We start from the raw sequence: 19,746 nt of genomic DNA, 5'->3' as shown, positions 1-19,746 counted from the left end.
TCCTCCCCCCCCCCCACCCCCAAAGCTTGGAGGTTCCCCGGCAAGGGGGAGGGGAAAAAATTGAAACTTACACTTTCGTGCATCCCTCCCGGCGTGACGCTGCGCGCTGACGTCACGGGGCTGTAATGGTGGTGTGCCTCGAGATTTTTTTCATCAAACAAGTGTGCTTTGCCCAAAAAAGGTTGGGAAACACTGGTCTACTCATCTTAAAGATACAATAACATAGCATGGAGTGTGTGTTGAAAGGGGGCTACAGAAGCAGGAGAGAGAAGGACGTGTGTGAATGTGTGTGTAAGGGAGATTTGAAGTAGAGGGGGGAAGGGTGTGAGAGTAAGAATGGGGATTCAAAGGAAAGTTTTCAAAAAGGAGGGAGTAAGGAGGCATGGGGATAGGGATGAAGATGAAAACAGGGGAATGAAAGGGACTGAAGAAAAGGAGGAAATGGGGTGAAGGGGGAAATGGATGCAAAGCAGAGCTGCAGAAGATAAGAGAGAAGTGGCTTCAGAAATGGAGCTGCGAAGGTGAAAAGAGACCTCAGTAGTTGCATGGGATGAGATGGGAAGGGAAGGGGAAATGCTAGGGGGTTCATGTGTCAGGAGTGGCCAAGGGGTCACCAAGTGCAGGAAGCAGGGGTGCAGCCCCTAATATTTTCCTATCTTCTTATGTGTTGCAACGGGGAACAGCACAGAGTTTATAAGGATGGGGATGTGCTGTAGTCCCTATTGTAGCCTCTTTACTGAGTTCTTTGACTCCTTCTGGTAGCTGGAAGCTGAATGCCCTCAGCAGGCTGGTCAGGAAGATGAAGATTTCGATCTTTGCCAGCTGCATTCCCAAACATATGCGAGACCCTGAGGATGGGAAAAGTGAAAGACAACAAGTGAGCAAGAATTTACTTTCCCATGTTCATTGCTTTGTAGTTATAAACATTCTCCTTAATACTTTGGAAAACTAGACATAGATAGGATAGCGAAATCATCAAGGCTGCTGTCAATTTTCCAAGCCTGGTCCGTGCTAACCTTTCTTTCTTCTTGTTATACTTATGTTTTGTTCGAAGTTCCCTATCTCATACCAAGGAAGATACACTGAGGAAGGGGATGGATTGAAAATGAAGGGCTAGAAACTGGGGAAAGAGGGTCTAGGTCCCAAGTGGGAGCCGGGAGGGCTCACTTTTCTGTATGTAGAATAAGGGTGAATATTTAATTTTGATAGAGGTAATTTGCTTTTCTTCTTTTCTTTCTTTTCTTCCTTTCCTCATCTTTTTCTATTTCCCTTTTTAGATTGGCATGATGTTTATTGTGTCTCATATACAAAACTTTCAATAAAACTTGACTTAAAAAAATGAAAGGAAAACTTTTGTCAACTGTCCAAATCAGCAATGCAGAAAGGGGTTAAGAGCATAAAGTAATTTTCCTGTCAGACTTACCTCACATTGGTAGGAACTCGATTTCTGAATGCTGTAGGGAAAAGCACATGAATCTGACCTTTGGAGAATTTGTAAGTTAGCAGTGATGATGTCTGCTGAATTTCTGCAGGAATAATATTCTTTTGATTTCAGAGTAGGAGAAGTAAGGAAGTGGCATGCTTTCCTCAGTTCTGAGTGTGCTTTCAAACCAGGCTAAATAGTACCCCATGAAAAGATAGCCTTAGCCTTGCTGCCTGAAAAGAAGTTGGATGGCTTGCAGTGTGATGTGAGATGGGGAACAGCAGTATCCTGGTGCTGGCAGTGTTGCCTCTCTCAGGGACAGGGCAGGGGTGGCAAATGTTGGGAGGTCCAGACGGAGGCCACATAAGTGTATGTGCATGTGTGGTTCCCAAGCCACCAATCCAGAGATGCCCTTAACTTGTCACTGCCCTGCCCCATTCTGCTGACCAGCGCTGCCCCTCCAGCCAGAAGGACGCTGCTACTGCTCCGGCCCACTCCCTCATGTGCTGCTGCTGATGTCATTTCCTGGAAGCAGACCAGTAAGCACATCTACAGATCACAACGTAGCTTGGTCTTCTGCGTTTACCTGCACCAAATGGGAGATATTCTTCTCGAGCCACATATTGTCCATCCTTGTCCAAGAAATGATTTGGGTTGAACTCTGCAGGTGTCTCCCATCGTGTTGGATCAAGAAGAACAGAGCGTAGATCAGGAACAATAATAGTCCCCTGCAAATAAGAAACAAGTGACTTGGAATGCATTCAGATCAAAACATTTCTGGATTGTCCCACACTATTCCAAGACTAATCATTGCAGATACATGTGATATATATTTGTGTGTGTGTGTGTGTGTGTGTGTGTGTGTGTGTGTGTATTGGGGGGTGTATTCTTCACCTTGAAAAACTTTCTGAATAGGCAGGAACACAAGAGGACTTTCCCCCACCTCTTTTAAAATGAAAGCTCACAACCCAGGTGAGACCTCTGGATACTTCAGGCTCCTCCCCTGCCACAATTGCCCGATGGAATGGCACTTGCTGATGGTGAAACATGTCTGCAGATGGAGCTCCTGCTCTTGCCCTTCAGATTTTTGACTAGACAGGAAGTTCCTGTATGCCTGGCAGCATCTCTCAATATGCAACCTTCTGCTGCTCTTTGCTCTTGAGCTACAGGAGTGCAGCTGTATCACACTGTTATACCTTGGGAATGAGAAAACCACGCAGCTTCAAATCCTTTGTACATTGCCTAGGTAACCCAAAGAAAAGGACATATTTAAAGCGCTGCATTTCATGAATCACAGCATTGGTGTAGGGCAGTTTCTTCTTATCTTGATAGCAGATTGAGTGAGCAGAACCTATGACATCTTCTATTTCCTTGTGCATTTTATCTGAAGAAAATGATGGAAACAGAAGGTTTATTTTGAATACTGCATTTTATTTCAGATGGACATTTAATTCCCTTGAACATATTCCATAAATCTCTGTGAATGAGTCCCAGTGTCTTGCATTTTCAGCTCACCTGGTCCTCCAAAGAGCTCAAGTCTGTGTACGTGGTTCTTCCCCACTCTAGATCCCAGGTGTGAATTCTTTGAAAGTGAAGCTTATCTCAGATGTTTCTGGGGCCTGGATTTGCTGAAGGGCTGGGATCAAAGGCTGTCTGTAATGTGTGTGTGTGTGCGCGCGCACGCATGTGCCTGTGTGTGTGTATATTCTCCATCCCTGGCTCTCAATATTTCCTACTTAGTTTCATTAATACTCATTTCCTCACCTGATCTTTGGCTAATGTTATGCATGTAAACGTAAAAGTAAAGGACCTCTGGACGGTTAAGTTCAGCCAAAGGAAGGAGATGAAGGAGCCAGTCTTTGTCCACAGATAGTTTTCTGGGTTATGTGTCCAGTAGCACCTTAGAGACCAACTAAGTTTGTTCTTGGTATGAGCTTTTGTGTGTATCTGAAGAAGTGTGCATGCACACAAAAGCTCATACCAAGAACAAATGTAGTTGGCCAATAAGGTGCTACTGGATAATATATATATATATTGCAGCTGCATTGGCTCCCAGCGGAGTACAGGATCAGATTTAAGGTGCTGGTTTTGACTTTTAAAGCCCTTCACTGCCTAGAACCCTTGTACCTACGGGACCGCCTCTCCTGGTATGCCCCACGGAGGACCTTAAGGTCCATATATAGCAACACCCTGGAGGTCCCAGGCCCTAAGGAAGCTAGATTAGCCTCAACCAGAGCCAGGGCCTTCTCAACACTGGCTCCAGCCTGGTGGGATGCTCTGTCTCTTGAGACCAGGGTCATGCAGGATCTGATCTCTTTTCGCAGGGCCTGTAAGACAGAGTTGTTCCACCTGGCCTTTGGCTCAGAATCAATTTGATTCCTTCCCCCTCTTTCTTTTTCCTTTCTCCTCCTATGAAGAGATTGCTCCCTAATTGTTTTAATGTTGTATCTTAATCTTTTAAATTGTATTTTAATCAACTTGTTTTTATTATTGGTTGTTAGCCGCCCTGAGCCCGGTCTTGGCTGGGGAGGGGAGGGGTATAAATAAAATATATATATATATATATATATATATATATATATATATATATATATATATATATAATGTGTGTGTGTGTGTGTGTGTGTGTGTGTATATATATATATATATGCTTTCGTAGATTTTCACGGGTACAGGAATGTAGGTTTTGGTGTCTTCGGGTGTCTTCCCGTGTAAGAGTTGGGGTGTCTAGGCGACGTTTCGACGAGGTCTCACTCGTCATCTTCAGGCTGGTGCTTTCGGCTTCTTGTTACTAGAACAGTAACAAGAAGCCGAAAGCACCAGCCTGAAGATGACGAGTGAGACCTCGTCGAAACGTCGCCTAGACACCCCAACTCTTACACGGGAAGACACCCGAAGACACCAAAAACATATATATATATATATATATATATATATATATATATATATATAAACTTCTGGTGCAACTGGACACCATGATGAGTGCCAGAGTGCATGGAAACAGTGTTTACCTTCCCACTGCAGCAATACCTATTTATCTACTTGCACTTTGACGTGCTTTCGAACTGCTAGGTTGGCAGGAGCAGGGACCGAGCAACGGGAGCTCACCCCATCGCAGGGATTTGATCTGCCAACCTTCTGATCGGCAAGGCCTAGGCTCTGTGGTTTAGACCACAGCGCCACCCGCGTCCCAGTGTGTCTATATGTGTGCATATATTATTCCTACATTGCAAAGGGTAGGACTAGTTGACTCTTGGGTTCCCTTTCTATGAATTCTATGAATTAAATAAAAATTATATATGTGTGTGTGTGTGTGTGTGTGTGTGTATAAACTTCTGGTGCAACTGGACACCATGATGAGTGCCAGAGTGCATGGAAACGGTGTTTACCTTCCCACTGCAGCAATACCTATTTATCTACTTGCACTTTGACGTGCTTTCGAACTGCTAGGTTGGCAGAAGCTTGGACAGAGCAACAGAAGCTCATCCTGTCACACGGATTTGAACTGCCAACCTTGTAATCAGCAAGCACAAGGGGCTCACTGCTTTAGACCACAGCGCCACCTGTGTCCCTCATGTAATGGAGCACAGAGAGGCAGGAGACCCTTGGGGTCCTTTCCAACCCTACAATTATAGGTTCCATAAAAGTGGTGGGGGAGAATGATCTTTCCAGATATGTAAGTCAAAAACTTTTAGCTTATTTCAATAATATTTGGCTTCCAAAACTTACATCATAAACTCACTTTTAACTGTAGTAGATAGGTAGCCGTGTTGGTCTGCCATAGTCAAAATAAAAAAATTCCTTCCAGTAGCACCTTAAAGACCAACTAAGTTAGTTCTTGGTATGAGCTTTCGTGTGCATGCACACTTCTTCAAGAAGAAGTGAAGTGTGCATGCACACGAAAGCTCATACCAAGCTCATACCAAGAACTAACTTAGTTGGTCTTTAAGGTGCTACTGGAAGGAATTTTTTTATTTTCACTTTTAACTCTTTCCAATATGAAAGCTTTAAAGAATTATGCTCCACCCTAGTGATCAAGAGAAGTCCTGGCTCTCCTCTCTCACCTTGGACATCTGGATGACTTGCCAGGAGGAGAAGTGCCCATTTCAGAGAACCGGTGGTTGTCTCTGTCCCTGCTACAAAGAGGTCAAAAATGCACTGGGCCAAGTTTTCTTCATTATAGGTGGACTCTGGGTCATTCTTGCTCTGGTGTTGAAAATGGGGGAAGTGACATGTCATTTACATGCATTACATTCTGTCCTTCAGCACTTTATCTTCCTTCCCCCACTTATTACCATACCATCCACACATGCTTCATGAGGGGTGGGGTGTCCTCTTACACTGCCTGAGGTGAAATGAGAAGATGTTGCCACCATCGCTGTACTGTCGCTGCCACCTGCCTTACCTAGATTGCACAGCAGTGCCCACAAAGTGGCAACAGCAACTGGGGACTAGGTGAGATCTTGAAAGATTTTGGTGAAATCTTGACAGAAGCTGCCCCCTTTGCTTCTCCACTAGCAGCTGGCTAGGCAGCACATCCCCAGAGATGCCTCCTGTTGGCATTCCACTGCCCAAGGCAGCTCTCACAGCCTGCCTCGTGGGTGGACCGGCCCTCTGCTTCATAGCTGGTTATGATAAGAAACCCACACACTCTCTCCTCTGTATATCGCAGTAGCTGCTGGTGCTAGATTTCAGGATCTGTGAGTTGGCATAATAACCCAATACTGGAATGAAGAGAGGGATCCAACGGAAACTCTGGCAGCAGATATTCAAAATGTGTGCTACATATTTCACTGCCTAATGGTCACCGCCATATAATAGTCGAGCTCCTTTTTTCAAATCAGTCCCAAAGCATTCACCACATAATGGTCACAGGGCATTGTAAGCGTGCATGAGAATGCCTTGCCCCAGTTTGGACTACCTATTATCCTTCCTGTACCTGTTCACACATATTCTGTGCATCCTAATCACACCAAAAACAGTTAGTAACAAGTAATAAGCAATATAAACATAATTATGTTTCTACATAAACACTGTTTCCTCGATTAAGAGTTATGCTTTGGTTTTTCACCAATAATCGTCACACACCCCTTTTTTGAAAAGAATAATTGGCATAAAAGTTATGGTGAAATATGGTGCTTAACACTAAACATATTTAACCATTTGTTTGTCATCATGATAAGCATTGTTCAAAGAGGGAAGGATGAAAATATATTTTGGCCTTTCTAGTATGTGAAGATGGATGAGACGGGAATTTGAAGTCATACTCTAGTTTAAGAGCATTTTGTTTAGGATTTTCTGTTTTTTCAGTCCACATTTGAATGTCAGATGAACATCAATCCAAAATAATTTATGTACAGAAGGAATGCTCCAAAGCAAGACCCCTTAACACACTTCAGTTTCCAGTCCTTTAAGCTCACATTTCCTAGCCATTTCTATAGATTCTTATGGATGGATGTCAACCCACTTTAGCATCTAAATTGACTTTGAGAAATATTTGGTGGGACCTCAATGCCATTTTCAACTGAAATTCAGGAAAAAGGATGCTGGTTTACAGGCAAGAGAGTAGTATTCACTTATAACAGGGAATGTAATGATTCATTGGATGAGCAGAATTCAGCTTCAAAGCAAATACTTACTTTTTCCATCTGAAGCAGATAGAAATCAATGAGATCTTGTGGATCATGCAGAGACTGATTCTCCTTATGCTTCTCTATCTCCTCCTTTGCAAATGAAAGCACCATCTCTGAGCAGGACAAGGCCTTCTTGTGGGGCCCTGGGAGATGTTTCATGAGCCATGGAAGAATTTCATAAAGCTAAAGGAAAGATAGCAGAAATGCTGCCATTACCACGAGGAAGCTTGGTCACACTGTTTGTGCTTTGGATTGGCACTTTAAAAAACATGATCTGCATTATTCTCCAGAGCTAGCATATTAGTTTCTCACTAAGAAGAAGGAAGGTGTCCATCGCTTTTCTCGAATCTCACAATGATTGGGTTCTATGAATTATCCCTAGCTGAAAATGAGAAAGAAAACTATGGCTCAAAATATTTTCCCAGCTCCCAGGCATCATTCCAAAACTGGGCACAATCAGAGGACCCCTCCTGGAACACGTTAGTGGCTTTTATGGTAGGTGGGTGTGGGTGGAGAATAGGGTGTGGGGGGAATTCAAGTAAGTTCGCATTTAAAAGCAAATTTCCCTAATACACAAATGGAAAGACAGCCATCGTTCAAAATGTACACTTCTCCATTTTTTAAATTTTTAGTTGTCTTTATTAAATCTTCCAGTTTGCCAGTCAAGTAATTCTGATCTTTCATCACAAAAAACTAAACTCTTCCTACTCCTTTTTTTAAAAAAATCTCAATGGTAATCATGAGAAATTGATCAGGCTGTGAGACATTAAGTGGCCCTTATCTCAGATCAATTTCAAAATACTGATTTGTGGTATTTAGGGAGACCTCTTTGGCATAGTATGAATGAAAATGACTACTCACACCATGAACAAAGCTAGCTACAAATGTTAGGACAAAATCCATGGCTTCTATCAGCTTCTGGAACCGTTCATCTTCAAGAGGAAACCGGTGCCCAAAAGCCACAGCACATATCACGTTGGAGACTGAATTAGCGATGGGCATGGAGGGGTCAAGTGGCTGTCCTGCAAAATAAAGTTATACTAATGTTAGTTCAGCTGCTCCTGTTCATACTGAGAATGGGATTTTATGGTGGCCAACAGAAACTGCTGGGATCTCCTTTAGGAAGCAAGAAAAACATATCACATTCCTTTCTAAAATGGACAGAGGTACTACACAAATAAATCTTCATACGCCAGCTCAGCACCATCACTTAGTATCACATACCCTTTGAACGTGCAAAAACCTCCACCAGCTGATGAGCCTCCTCTGCTATTTGGTGCTCCATGCCTTTCTTCCCCAGCCCCAGCTTCCGCATAGTAACTACACCAAACTGTCTTTGTTGCCTCCAGGTGTGACCATTTGACAATATAATACCTATGGAAAATCAATGAGAAATTATTACTTACAGAAATCAATGTAAAAAGTTGCCATCTCAGAACAATGTTTACTGAAGTTCATATCCTTGCATGTAAGAGCTGCTTAGTCTCTGTAAAGCAAAGAATTACAAGATGATGCAGAAAGGATTCTGAGTACAAATTGGAGGGAATTTAAAGGGGAAATCTATCAAGCTTCTGGTGATGGTAGTGGGAAAAGAATGCAAGTGGTCGAAATGGAAGTTCTTTTCTTTTTCTCTTGCTAAATTTCCCTACCGGTAATGTGATCGCAAGAAATACAACTGGGTGTAAAATAATGAATATACAAGTAAATAACTATGGATTATTTTAAAATAAAAGATTACAGAGGAGAGTTTCCTGTTAAAATAAAAATGAAGGATTTATTGTTTTTAAACATGGAGGATTGCTTGGAAATTTTTGGGGGGAGATAAAGTCATCATACAGGATTGGAAGAGTACTATTCGATCCACTTACATCTGTCTCTTGAAGTCTGTGGTTTCAACTACGGGTGCTGCCACCAGCTGTAACTGTTCCGGTTTCAGAATATGCCTCAGCCCGGTGTCTGACTCCCCCTCCAGATACTCCAGCTTCCGGGACAGGACGTCCGCCCTCTGGTTCTGGTGCCCCGGCATGTATCAGATTCGGAAGTTGAAAAGAGCAAAAAAACTTTGCCAATCTAATTTGCCTCTGATTAAGATGCCTCACCATTTACCAGTGTTCTAAGTTCTTGTGGTCCGTGTACCTCCACTTAGTGTTGTGCTCCTTTGAGGAAATGTCTCCACACCCCCAGCGCTTCTTTTATGGCAAGCAATTCTCTCTCCCAAATGGTGCAATTCCGTTTTGAAGCATTCACCTTTTGGGAGTGGAAGGCACACAGCCTCAAATCTCTGTTACGGTCTTCTTGTAGCAACACAGCTCCTATGGCACTTTCTGACACCCCCGTCTCCACCACCAACGGCCAATGTGGATCTGTGTGGTGCAGGTACTCCTCCGCTGTGAACATCTCCTTGAGCTTCTCAAATGCATCTTGTGCCTCCTCTGTCCAGAAGAACGGCTTCTTGCTCCTCCAGGAGTCTGTAAGGAAAGCCATGAGCCAAGAATAATTGGGCATGAACTTGTGGTAATAATTAGCAAAGCCTAAGAATCTCTGTGTATCTTTCTTAGTCTTTGGCTTCTGCCAATCTAACACCGCCTGCACCTTGGCTAGGTCCATGTACACTCCTTCAGGAGAGACGTGATAACCCCAAATTCCATGCCCTTGACATGAAACTGGCACTTTTCCAATTTCGCCTAGAGGTGGTGTGTCCTTAGTATATGCAGCACCTCCGTCACGTGTCGCACGTGCTCTTCTGGGTTCTCAGAGTAGATAAGCACGTCATCTAGGTAACACAAAACTGTATTGTCCAATAAATCTGCCAGTACATGATTGATGAACACCTGGAATGTGGCCGTGCCCGATTGTAGCCCCAAAGGCATAACTAAGTATTCAAAGCTTCCAAATCTGGTATTCCGAGCCATTTTCCACTTGTCCCCTTGTCTAACATGTATCAAATTGTATGCCCCCCTCAGATCCAGCTTGGTAAAAAATTTCACCGACTGTAACCTCTCCAGCAGGTCACCAATATGTGCCAAGGGGTATTGACTAGGAATCATGAGGCTGTTGTTTTTTCTGTAGTCCACCATGAGACGTCTTTCTGGGGTGTCTTTCTTGTTCACAAAGAACACTGGTGACCCACCAGGTGCTCATGACAGCCTAATAAACTCACGTTCCAAGTTCTTCTTCAGAAACTCCCGCAAGTTGGCTAATTCTGCTTCCGACATGGAATATAGATGGGTATAGGTGGGTATCTTGGCACCAGGCACCAAGTCTATTTTGCAATCATAAGGTCTGTGGGGTGGGTAACCTTCTGCCTCCTTTTCACAGAACACAGCCCTATAGGCCTTATACTGTGGGGGTATGGAGCTCTCCTCCCCCATGACTTCCCCCCCCTCCTCTGCCCCCTTGGCTCCTACCTCTATTGGCGCTTCGAACCCTAGGCAGTGTGCTTGGCAGTAAGCTGAATCAAACGTTAAAGAACGCTGCACCCATGCTATTACTGGATCATGCTTTGTGAGCTAACGTGGTGATGTGAAACATCATTGTCTCCTTGTGGCCTGGCAACTCCACTCCCATGGGCCATGTGGCATAGGCAAATTGCCTCCTCCCCCCCGCCAACGGCCTGCCATAAATTGGTAGCACTTCCAATGGGGCGTCTTGTCTCCGCGTGCCCAGCTTCTGCTGCTCCACAAAGTCTGAGTCTAAAAAGTGCACGGAAGCCCCTGAGTCTATGAGTCCCTGGACATGCACCCTGCAGCTGCCTGGGAGTTGTAGTGTCACTGGCACCGTGATCCCAGGAACCGCCGTTTCAATCTGAGGGCTCAGTTACTGACTTCCTTCCCAGCTGCCGGCAGCTTCATGGACTTGGGCTTCCCGTTTCCTGCCAGTGCTTCCTTAGATTTTGGACGTCCCTCTACATAAGCCCCAGACGGAAAACCCCCAGTCTTCTTGCTTGGACACTGTCTAGCCAAATGTCCAGATTGCCCACATGCAAAGCAACGTTTGTGACATTGGCCCCCCGCCATTCAAGCTGTTCCAGGGTTTCCCCTCCCTGCTGAGCCCAGTTGCATCTGCTCTGGAAGGTCTCCTTGTCTGGGCATGCTGCCAACTCTCTGCTCAGGCATGTTGGGAATGTGGCTTTTTACAAACATGGGCCGTCCTTGCCGCCTCTTCAACTTCCACTGTTGCTCCCTCAGTCCAAGCTTCAGTGAAGCTCGGACCACATCATCCAAAGAGTCCATGGCAGCATTCTTGCCAGTTCATCTAATATCAATTCATTCCACCCCACCCAGAATATGGCTGCCAAAAGCTGACTGTTTGCTTGCCACCCAAGCTTTTGAACTAACAAGTTGAATGCAGTCCATAACATGGAGACAGAATCACTCCCCTGGTGGAAGTTTAACAGTTGTTGTGCAGAGGTAGCATTCTGCAGCGGATCATTAAAGATTCCTTCCATACTTTCCCAAAACTCCCCCAGGTTTGTGAGGGTGCTGTGCTTGGCTACCATTAGAAGAATTGTCCATCCTTTAGCATTGTCTTCTAACATGCCAATTAAATATGCCACTCTGTCCTTATCAGACTTAAAATCCACTGCTCTCACGTCCAGAAAATAGAGAGCATGTTTTAAAGACTAGATAGTTCGCCAGGTAACCTGCGTATTTAGAGGGGTTGGAAAAAAGGCATTTTACTGGCTCTGAGAGTCCTTTCTGCCTCTAAATGCAGTCTTTGTTCGCCGGTGAGGGTATCTAGCTGTGATTTCAGCTGCCAGCTGTACTGCTGCAGTTCATTTATGGCACCCCTGGGCTCTCCTGCCCCCACTCCCCCTGCTCCAGCCCCCATTGTGTCCACACCCTCAGGTACTTGCCCTTCCATTCTGCTCTCTATCGTCCCTCGGTGTGTGAGAGAAGAGAGATTTGGCAAGCTGTCAGGTTGGTAGGCTCTCCCACACAAGATGCAGTCCCTGACAGTTTTATTGTTGTTGTTGTTTAGTCATTTAGTCGTGTCCGACTCTTCGTGACCCCATGGACCAGAGCACGCCAGGCACTCCTGTCTTCCACTGCCTCCCGCAGTTTGGTCAAACTCATGCTGGTAGCTTCAAGAACACTATCCAGCCATCTCATCCTCTGTCGTCCCCTTCTCCTTGTGCCCTCCAAATTTCCCAACATCAGGGTCTTTTCCAGGGAGTCTTCTCTTCTCATGAGGTGGCCAAAGTATTGGAGCCTCAGCTTCACGATCTGTCCTTCCAGTGAGCACTCAGGGCTGGTTTCCTTAAGAATGGATCGGTTTGATCTTCTTGCAGTCCATGGGACTCTCAAGAGTCTCCTCCAGCACCATAATTTAAAAGCATCAATTCTTCGGTGATCAGCCTTCTTGATGGTCCAGCTCTCACTTCCATACATCACTACTGGGAAAACCATAGCTTTTACTGTACGGACCTTTGTTGGCAAGGTGATGTCTCTGCTTTTTAAGATGCTGTCTAGGTTTGTCATTGCTTTTCTCCCAAGAAGCAGGAGTCTTTTAATTTCGTGGCTGCTGTCACCATCTGAAGTGATCATGGAGCCCAAGAAAGTAAAATCTCTCACTGCCTCCATTTCTTCCCCTTCTATTTGCCAGGAGGTGATGGGACCAGTGACCATGATCTTCATTTTTTTGATGTTGAGCTTCATACCATATTTTGCGCTCTCCTCTTTCACCCTCATTAAAAGGTTCTTTAATTCCTCCTCACTTTCTGCCATCAATATTGTGTCATCTGCCTATCTGAGGTTGTTGATATTTCTTCCGGCGATCTTAATTTCGGCTTGGGATTCATCCAGCCCAGCCTTTTGCATGATGAATTCTGCATATAAGTTAAATAAGCAGGGAGATGATATACAGCCTTGTTGTACTCCTTTTCCAATTTTGAACCAATCAGTTGTTCCATATCCAGTTCTAACTGTAGCTCCTTGTCCCACATAGAGATTTCTCAGGAGACAGATGAGGTGATCAGGCACTCCCATTTCTTTAAGAACTTGCCATAATTTGCTGTGGTCGACACAGTCAAAGGCTTTTGCATAGTCAATGAAGCAGAAGTAGATGTCTTTCTGGAACTCTTTAGCTTTCTCCATAATCCAGCGCAGGTTTGCAATTTGGTCTCTGGTTCCTCTGCCTCTTCTAAATCCAGCTTGCACTTCTGGGAGTTCTCAATCCACATACTGCTTGAGCCTTCCTTGTAGAATTTTAAGCATAACCTTGCTAGCGTGTGAAATGAGTGCAATTGTGCGGTAGTTGGAGCATTCTTTGGCACTGCCCTTCTTTGGGAGTGGGATGTAGACTGATCTTCTCCAATACTCTGGCCACTGCTGAGTTTTCAAGACTTGCTAGTGTATTGAGTGTAGCACCTTAACTGCATCATCTTTTCAGCTGGAATACCATCACTTCCACTGGCGTTGTTATTAGCAGTGCTTTCTAAGGCCCATTTGACTTCACTCTTCAGGATGTCTAGCTCAAGGTCATCAACCACACTACGAGCCATCCATATCTTTCTGGTATAATTCCTCTGTGTATTCTTGCCACCTCTTCTTGATGTCTTCTGCTTCTGTTAGGTCCTTTCCACTTTTGTCTTTTATTATGGTAATATTTGTACGAAATGTTTCATTCATATCTCCAGTTTTCTTGAACAGATCTCTGGTTCTTCCCATTCTGTTGTTTTCCTCTATTTCTTTGCATTGCTCGTTTAAGAAGGCCTTCTTGTCTCTCCTTTCTGTTTTTATGAAATCTGCATTCAATTTCCTGTATCTTTCACTATCTCTCTCGCATTTTGCTTGCCTTCTCTCCCCTGCTATTTGTAAGGCCTCGTTGGACAGCCAGTTTGCTTTCTTGCATTTCCTTTTCATTGGGATGGTTTTCATTGCTGCCTCCTGTATAATGTTGTGAGCCTCCATCCATAGTTCTTCAGGCACTCTGTCCACCAAATCTAAGTCCTTAAACCTGTTCCTCACTTCCACTGTGTATTCATAAGGGATTTGATTTAGATTGTATCTTACCAGCCCAGTGGTTTCCTACTTTCTTCATTAAGCTTGAATTTTGCTATAAGAAGCTGATGATCTGAGCCACAGTCAGCTCTGGGTCTTGTTTTTGCTGACTGTATAGAGCTTCTCCATCTTTGGCTGCTGAGAATATAATCAATCTGATTTCGATGCTGCCTATCTGGTGATGTCCATGTGTAGAGTCTTCTTTTGTGAACAGCTTGGTAGGTTTCTGGAGGAAACATCAGCTTTAGATCCATTTCACTCCGGGTTCCATCCTGGTTTCGGTACCGAGACGGCTCTGGTTGCCCTAACAGATGATCTCCGTAGAAAACTGGATTGAGGTGGGTCGGGATCGCTGATTCTCTTAGATTTGTCAGCAGCCTTCAACAAGGTTGATCATGATCTTCTGGACGACCGCCTCGCCGATGTGGGGATACAGGGCATAGCTGTGCTCTTTTATCTCTGACCAGGGACAGAGGGTGGCGCCAGGGAGGAAGATGTTGTCACGCCACTCCTTGGTGTGGAGTGCCACAGGGCGCAATCCTCTCCCCGATGCTTTTTAACATCTTTATGCGCCCCCTTGCCCAGATTGTCTGAAGTTTTGGGCTGGGTTGTCACCAATATGCTGATGACACTCAGCGCTATCTGCTGATGGATGGCCACACCGACTCGGCCCCGGACACACTGACCAGATGTTTGGAAACGTGGGAGCCGTTTGAAACTAAATCCTTCAAAGACAGAGGTCCTATGGCTGGGTCAGGATGGCATGGGGATGAGGGACCAACTGCCTTCTCTTGTGGGGGCCCAATTAGTGCCATTGCCTTCTGTTAAGAGTTTGGGTGTAATCCTTGACGCCTCCCTTTCTGAGTTTCTGCTGAAACGAGGCTGCATTTTAATGTTGTGTTTTAATCTTGTTTTTTAAGTTGTAGTTCAACCAATTATTTTATATCTGGTGTTGGCTGGGGAGGGTGGAGTATAAATAATATTTATTATTATTATTATTATTATTATTATTATTATTATTATTATGCAGCTCACGCCCACCATTAGAATGGCAATTGTCATGAACTTAGAGGGAGCCTGGTGGTCCCCTCAAATATTTTAGGGGGGCACTGAAAGGACCTCAGCCCCTAGTTGTTCACTCCTAGGTAACCCATTTCCTGTTGAGTGCAATAATAGTAGAGAACCTTTGCTCTGGACAGCCCTTTAAACATTGTCTCTTGGGAAAATACCAGGAAAAATTCTTATTCTTCACTACTTACCCTTTCCTTTTGCCATAGCCCTAAGGAAAGGAGTCTGTGGTCGCTCGTCTAATTCTTCAGAGTGGTCAGTGAGTGCATCTTTCACTGCTTGGAATCCAGACAGTACTACCATGGGTTGATGTCCCATCCATAGGGTGAAAATATCTCCATGTTGCTTTGCCAACTACCATTAGGGTCAAAATAGAGGAGAGGAAAGATGTGTTCAAAACCTGCAGTTGGATATTTCAACTTAATACGAGAGCTTCAGTCTCCCTCCCTTCTGTAGATTCTTCCATATGTCCAGAGCTCAAGTTATGGCTGCTCCCTGCTGCTTCTCCCTTCCCTCTGCATACCACTCTTATATGTTTGCTCTCTATGCCTGCATTCTCATTCCCTGTCAGTGAAGCAACACCAGGCTTAAGAAATTGAATAGCACCTGCAGGTTAATTCCATGTTGAGAGGCTGCCATGAATGAATGCTGAGGACCTACGTGGTCAGTCTTTTTAAAAATATAATATAATATAATATTTTATTCTTTTTTCCATTTAGAAAGTTATAATTGTTGCACAACAATTATATTCCAATTCAACAAAACAAGTGACTTCCCACTCACCCAACATCTTGTTTATAACTTGAATTACATACAATTGCATTTTAAAGTTTCATCTTATCTAATTTCATCCTCTCCAACATGTTTCTTAATATATTCTGCTGTTTTCTTACACTTCAAACCACACTGTGGTCTTTACATATAGGAAATAGCTTTTTATATAGGCTGCAAATGTTTTCCAATCTTCTTTAAAAGATTCTAAATTAGTATATTTTATCAATTTTTGCCATTTTTGCATATTCCAAGATTTTCATAAACCATTCTTTCTTTGAGGGTGCTTTTCAGTATTAATAATAATATTCTTTGTATTATCCCTATTATTTGTATATATTGCAGTTTCTTACAAAGGAGGCTTATGGCATTTACCATTTACCATTTGATGCTATTGTTTAAGCTGAAATATCACAATTGTTGAGGGAAATAGATAAAGCAATTGCTGAAATCAGACTGAATTATAACTAAGATGTAAGTACCTTAATGAGAGTATCTTCATGAATCTTCAATCCAAGGATCCACAAGGATCCAATGAGAGGAAGCTGGAGAGGACCTGGAGGGTAATGCCTGTTTGACCAGAGCAGTTTCTTGAAGTTCAGAATCAGAAGAACCACCAGCAGAGCAATCAGAAGTGCCCATACCTCCATCCTTCTCTTGCTGTCTCTTTCTCCTTAATTCTTTCTAGGTTGCTTGGTCAGGTTCAACTCTCTTTCTCTAAGGGCTTTTTGCTTTCCTCAGAGACATCAGCAGTACTCTCTGCTTATATATGCTCAGTTACTGAAAACAAATAAGCAACAATGGGTGTGATACCATGTGGTAATAGCCTTGGAATGTGATTGCAAGTCATGTAATACAACTGAACACTATAATCATTCTTATATGGGTCATGCAAATGAGAGGGTGTTTGATGAATTGTAATTAGAATCCAAGCTATCTTAAGACTGATTTTGTGACACAAATGTTTGGGAAAGAATTTTGTACCAAATATTCATAAAATAAAAAATGAATATGAGAAAAGCCCCGCTGGATCACACCGAAATCCTCTCTTGTTCAAAAAGAGGGATTACCTCTTTTCTCCCTTGAAGAGTGCATAGAGCTGGAGGAGGAATTTGAAAGAGTGATAGTCTTTCCTGCTTCCTCTTTATGATCTATATGTACTGGATCCAACTTTTACCCACACTCTTAGGAAAAGCCAAGTGTGCATGTGTACATTCTCATTCTCTCCCTCTCCCTCCCTCCCTCCCCCCTCTCTCAGGGGGCTCATCTGGGAGAGTGAGGACTCACGCAAATGTATGGTGCCTGCTTGTAAGTGAAAGAATAACACTCCTGAATAATTTAACTCCTTATAAAAACTCATGATTTCCACCAAGATTCTGAATATTCTTTATTCGTCAAGGCTTCTGTCTCAAAATAGAAGAAAATGTTTGCTGATATTAAAATAGTTTAGGGAAACAATAGGTAAGAAGTGTAGGTGCCAACTTCTACTGGACCCCCAAATAAAATATTTTGGGGAACCTTCCCCACCCATGTTCAGTATACACCTTTAGGCGCCAGGCAAAAACATTCCTTTCCAACCAGGCCTTTGCCTGACTTGATCTATATCTTATACCCTTTTGAAAAATGCTGGATCTTTTTTTTGGGGGGGGTGTTATTGGGTTGTTGTTGTTTTTTAATTTAATGTATTTGATATTTTATGTGAACTGCCCTGAGACCTTTGGGTGTAGGGTGGTATAGAAATTTAATGATGATGATGATGATGATGATGATGATGATGACAATTGTGGGTGCAGTGGAGGGGAAGGGTGGAGGAAGCAGTCTTGATGACCTAGAAAGTCAAGGAGTGGTCAAGGAGAATTAACAGAGACTCATTTCCACTGTCTGTCTCCCGACAGAGATTATCATACAGGGCGACCCAAGCAGTTGGTGTTCCAAAACTGGGCTTAAATTTGGATTAGAAATGGATCTAGAAAATATGTTTCCTCCAAGAGCGCCAAGTGAATTAACATAATATAAGAACAGCATCAGATAAGACCATAAAAAAGGAATGAAACTCCACTGAATCGCCCTTCTCTGCTCCTCCTTCTTCATCCCTCTTCTGGTCCTTGGAGACACCAAGAGAGGGGAGCATGTTGCAGCAGGAGAGGGAGACACCCTGGCTCCTTCACTAGCCTGACTCATCTCTGCCTCTCTTTTTTTCCAAAAAAATTATTAGTTTTCACAAAATTATAAACATTCAAACAAACAAACAAACAAACAAACACACACACACACACACACAAGACAAACAAACATAAATCATAGCCTTATTGAAAATTACAGTTATTAACTTTGTCAAGTGACTTCCTCGCTTCCCCTTGGTTGAATTTCATTGGCTGTCCTTTTAACGGTTTTCCAAATCCCAATTTTTATGAAATTTAACTTAAACATTAACATCCTTAGATCTTCACCTTATAGAGTTAAACATTAATTCATCACTCAACATAAATAAAATCCTAAGCCCATTAAGTATCTGCAAGCTATTTTCAGTTAGTTTAACTTAACAAATTTAACTAAATAATCATTAAATTTATTCCATTCTTCCTGACACTCCTCCTCCTTCTGGTCGCAGACTCTACCGGTTAGGTTGGCTAGCTCCGAAAAATCCATCATCTTCATCTGCCATTTTTCTATTGTTGGTAATTTTTGGGTTTTCCATTTTTTAGCTAACAAAATACGAGCAGCAGTTGTGTCATACAAAAATAATTTATCATCTTTCCTGGGCAATTCCAAACCTGTTATTCTAAGAAGGCCTCTGGTTTCTTTATAAATGCATATTTCAACATTTTTTCCAATTCATTATAAATCTTTTCCCTGAAGTCTTCCACCTTGGGACAGGTCCACCACATATGATAAAAAATTCCTTCCTTTTCTTTACATTTCCAATTGCCACAATTATGATATATCTTTGCTAATTTTACAGGAGTCAAATACCATCTATACATCATTTTCATTATATTTTTCTTTAACAAAGTACATGACCTTGACCCCTTTCTTCCACAAACTTTCCCAATCCTCAAACATTATATTATGTCCTACATCTCTTGCCCAATCTATCATCACAGATTTAACTTGTTCATCTTTTGTATGCCACTCCAGCAATAGCTTGTACATTTTAGATAAATTTTTACCTTTAGTATCCAACAACTCTGTATCCAACTTAGATTTTTCAAAAGCAAAACCATTTTTCTTATCCAATTTATATAAATCATTGATCTGGTGGTAATGTAACCAATTTAGCTTATCTTTAACTTGATCAAATGGTTTTAATTCGTAACCTTCCTCGTCTTCTATTAATAAATCATAATATCTCAACCATTTGGTATCCATATTTAATTTTTTCTGGGCCTTTACCTCCATTGGTGAAAGCCATCTGGGCGTCTTTCTTTCTTTCTAAGAAGAGTTTGGATTTGATATCCCACTTTATCACTACCCAAAGGAGTCTCAAAGTGGCTAACATTCTCCTTTCCCTTCCTCCCCCACAACAAACACTCTGTGAGGTGGGCTGAGAGACTTCAAAGAAGTGTGACTGGCCCAAGGTCACCCAGCAGCTGCATGTGGAGGAGTGGAGACGCGAACCCAGTTTCCCAGATTACGAGTCTATCGCTCTTAACCACTACACCACACTGGCTCTCTAAGAGATCTTTATATTTTATCCAAACATTATACAACGATTTCCTAATTACATGGTTTTTAAATGTGTTATGGGCCTTTACCTTGTCATACCATAAATATGCATGACAACCGAACACATTGTCAAATCCCTCCAAATCTAATAGATCTGTATCTTCTAATTGCATCCATTCTTTAA

The 19,746-nt window shown here is 42.9% G+C and overlaps 1 protein-coding gene across 3 annotated transcripts; it reads right to left on the bottom strand.

Moving 5' to 3' along the window:
* Nucleotides 1-333: 333 nt before the first annotated feature.
* LOC308584982 (cytochrome P450 2J2-like) lies at nt 334-16,656 on the bottom strand. 3 transcript variants are annotated; one of them, XM_081190397.1, is made up of 9 exons: nt 16,379-16,655; nt 15,317-15,479; nt 8,281-8,430; nt 7,918-8,078; nt 7,063-7,239; nt 5,488-5,629; nt 2,620-2,807; nt 2,010-2,151; nt 335-848 (listed from the first exon to the last, which is right to left on the bottom strand). In XM_081190397.1, the coding sequence occupies exons 1-9, from the start codon at nt 16,544-16,546 to the stop codon at nt 661-663; spliced, it is 1,479 nt and encodes a 492-aa protein (XP_081046523.1). In that variant the 5' UTR covers nt 16,547-16,655; the 3' UTR covers nt 335-660. The 3 variants fall into 3 exon arrangements, with proteins under 3 accessions (XP_081046525.1, XP_081046523.1, XP_081046524.1); XM_081190399.1 differs by lacking the exons at nt 15,317-15,479; nt 16,379-16,655 and adding an exon at nt 8,925-9,201 and having other exon boundaries at nt 334-848; XM_081190398.1 differs by lacking the exon at nt 2,620-2,807 and having other exon boundaries at nt 5,405-5,629; nt 16,379-16,656.
* Between the last annotated feature and the right edge of the window lie 3,090 nt (nt 16,657-19,746).

Source organism: Podarcis bocagei (assembly GCF_964188305.1).
Source record: "Podarcis bocagei genome assembly, chromosome: 4".
NCBI lineage: Eukaryota > Metazoa > Chordata > Lepidosauria > Squamata > Lacertidae > Podarcis > Podarcis bocagei.
The sequence above is the reverse complement of the archived record's forward strand: the minus strand, read 5'-3'. Positions and strand labels throughout refer to the sequence as shown.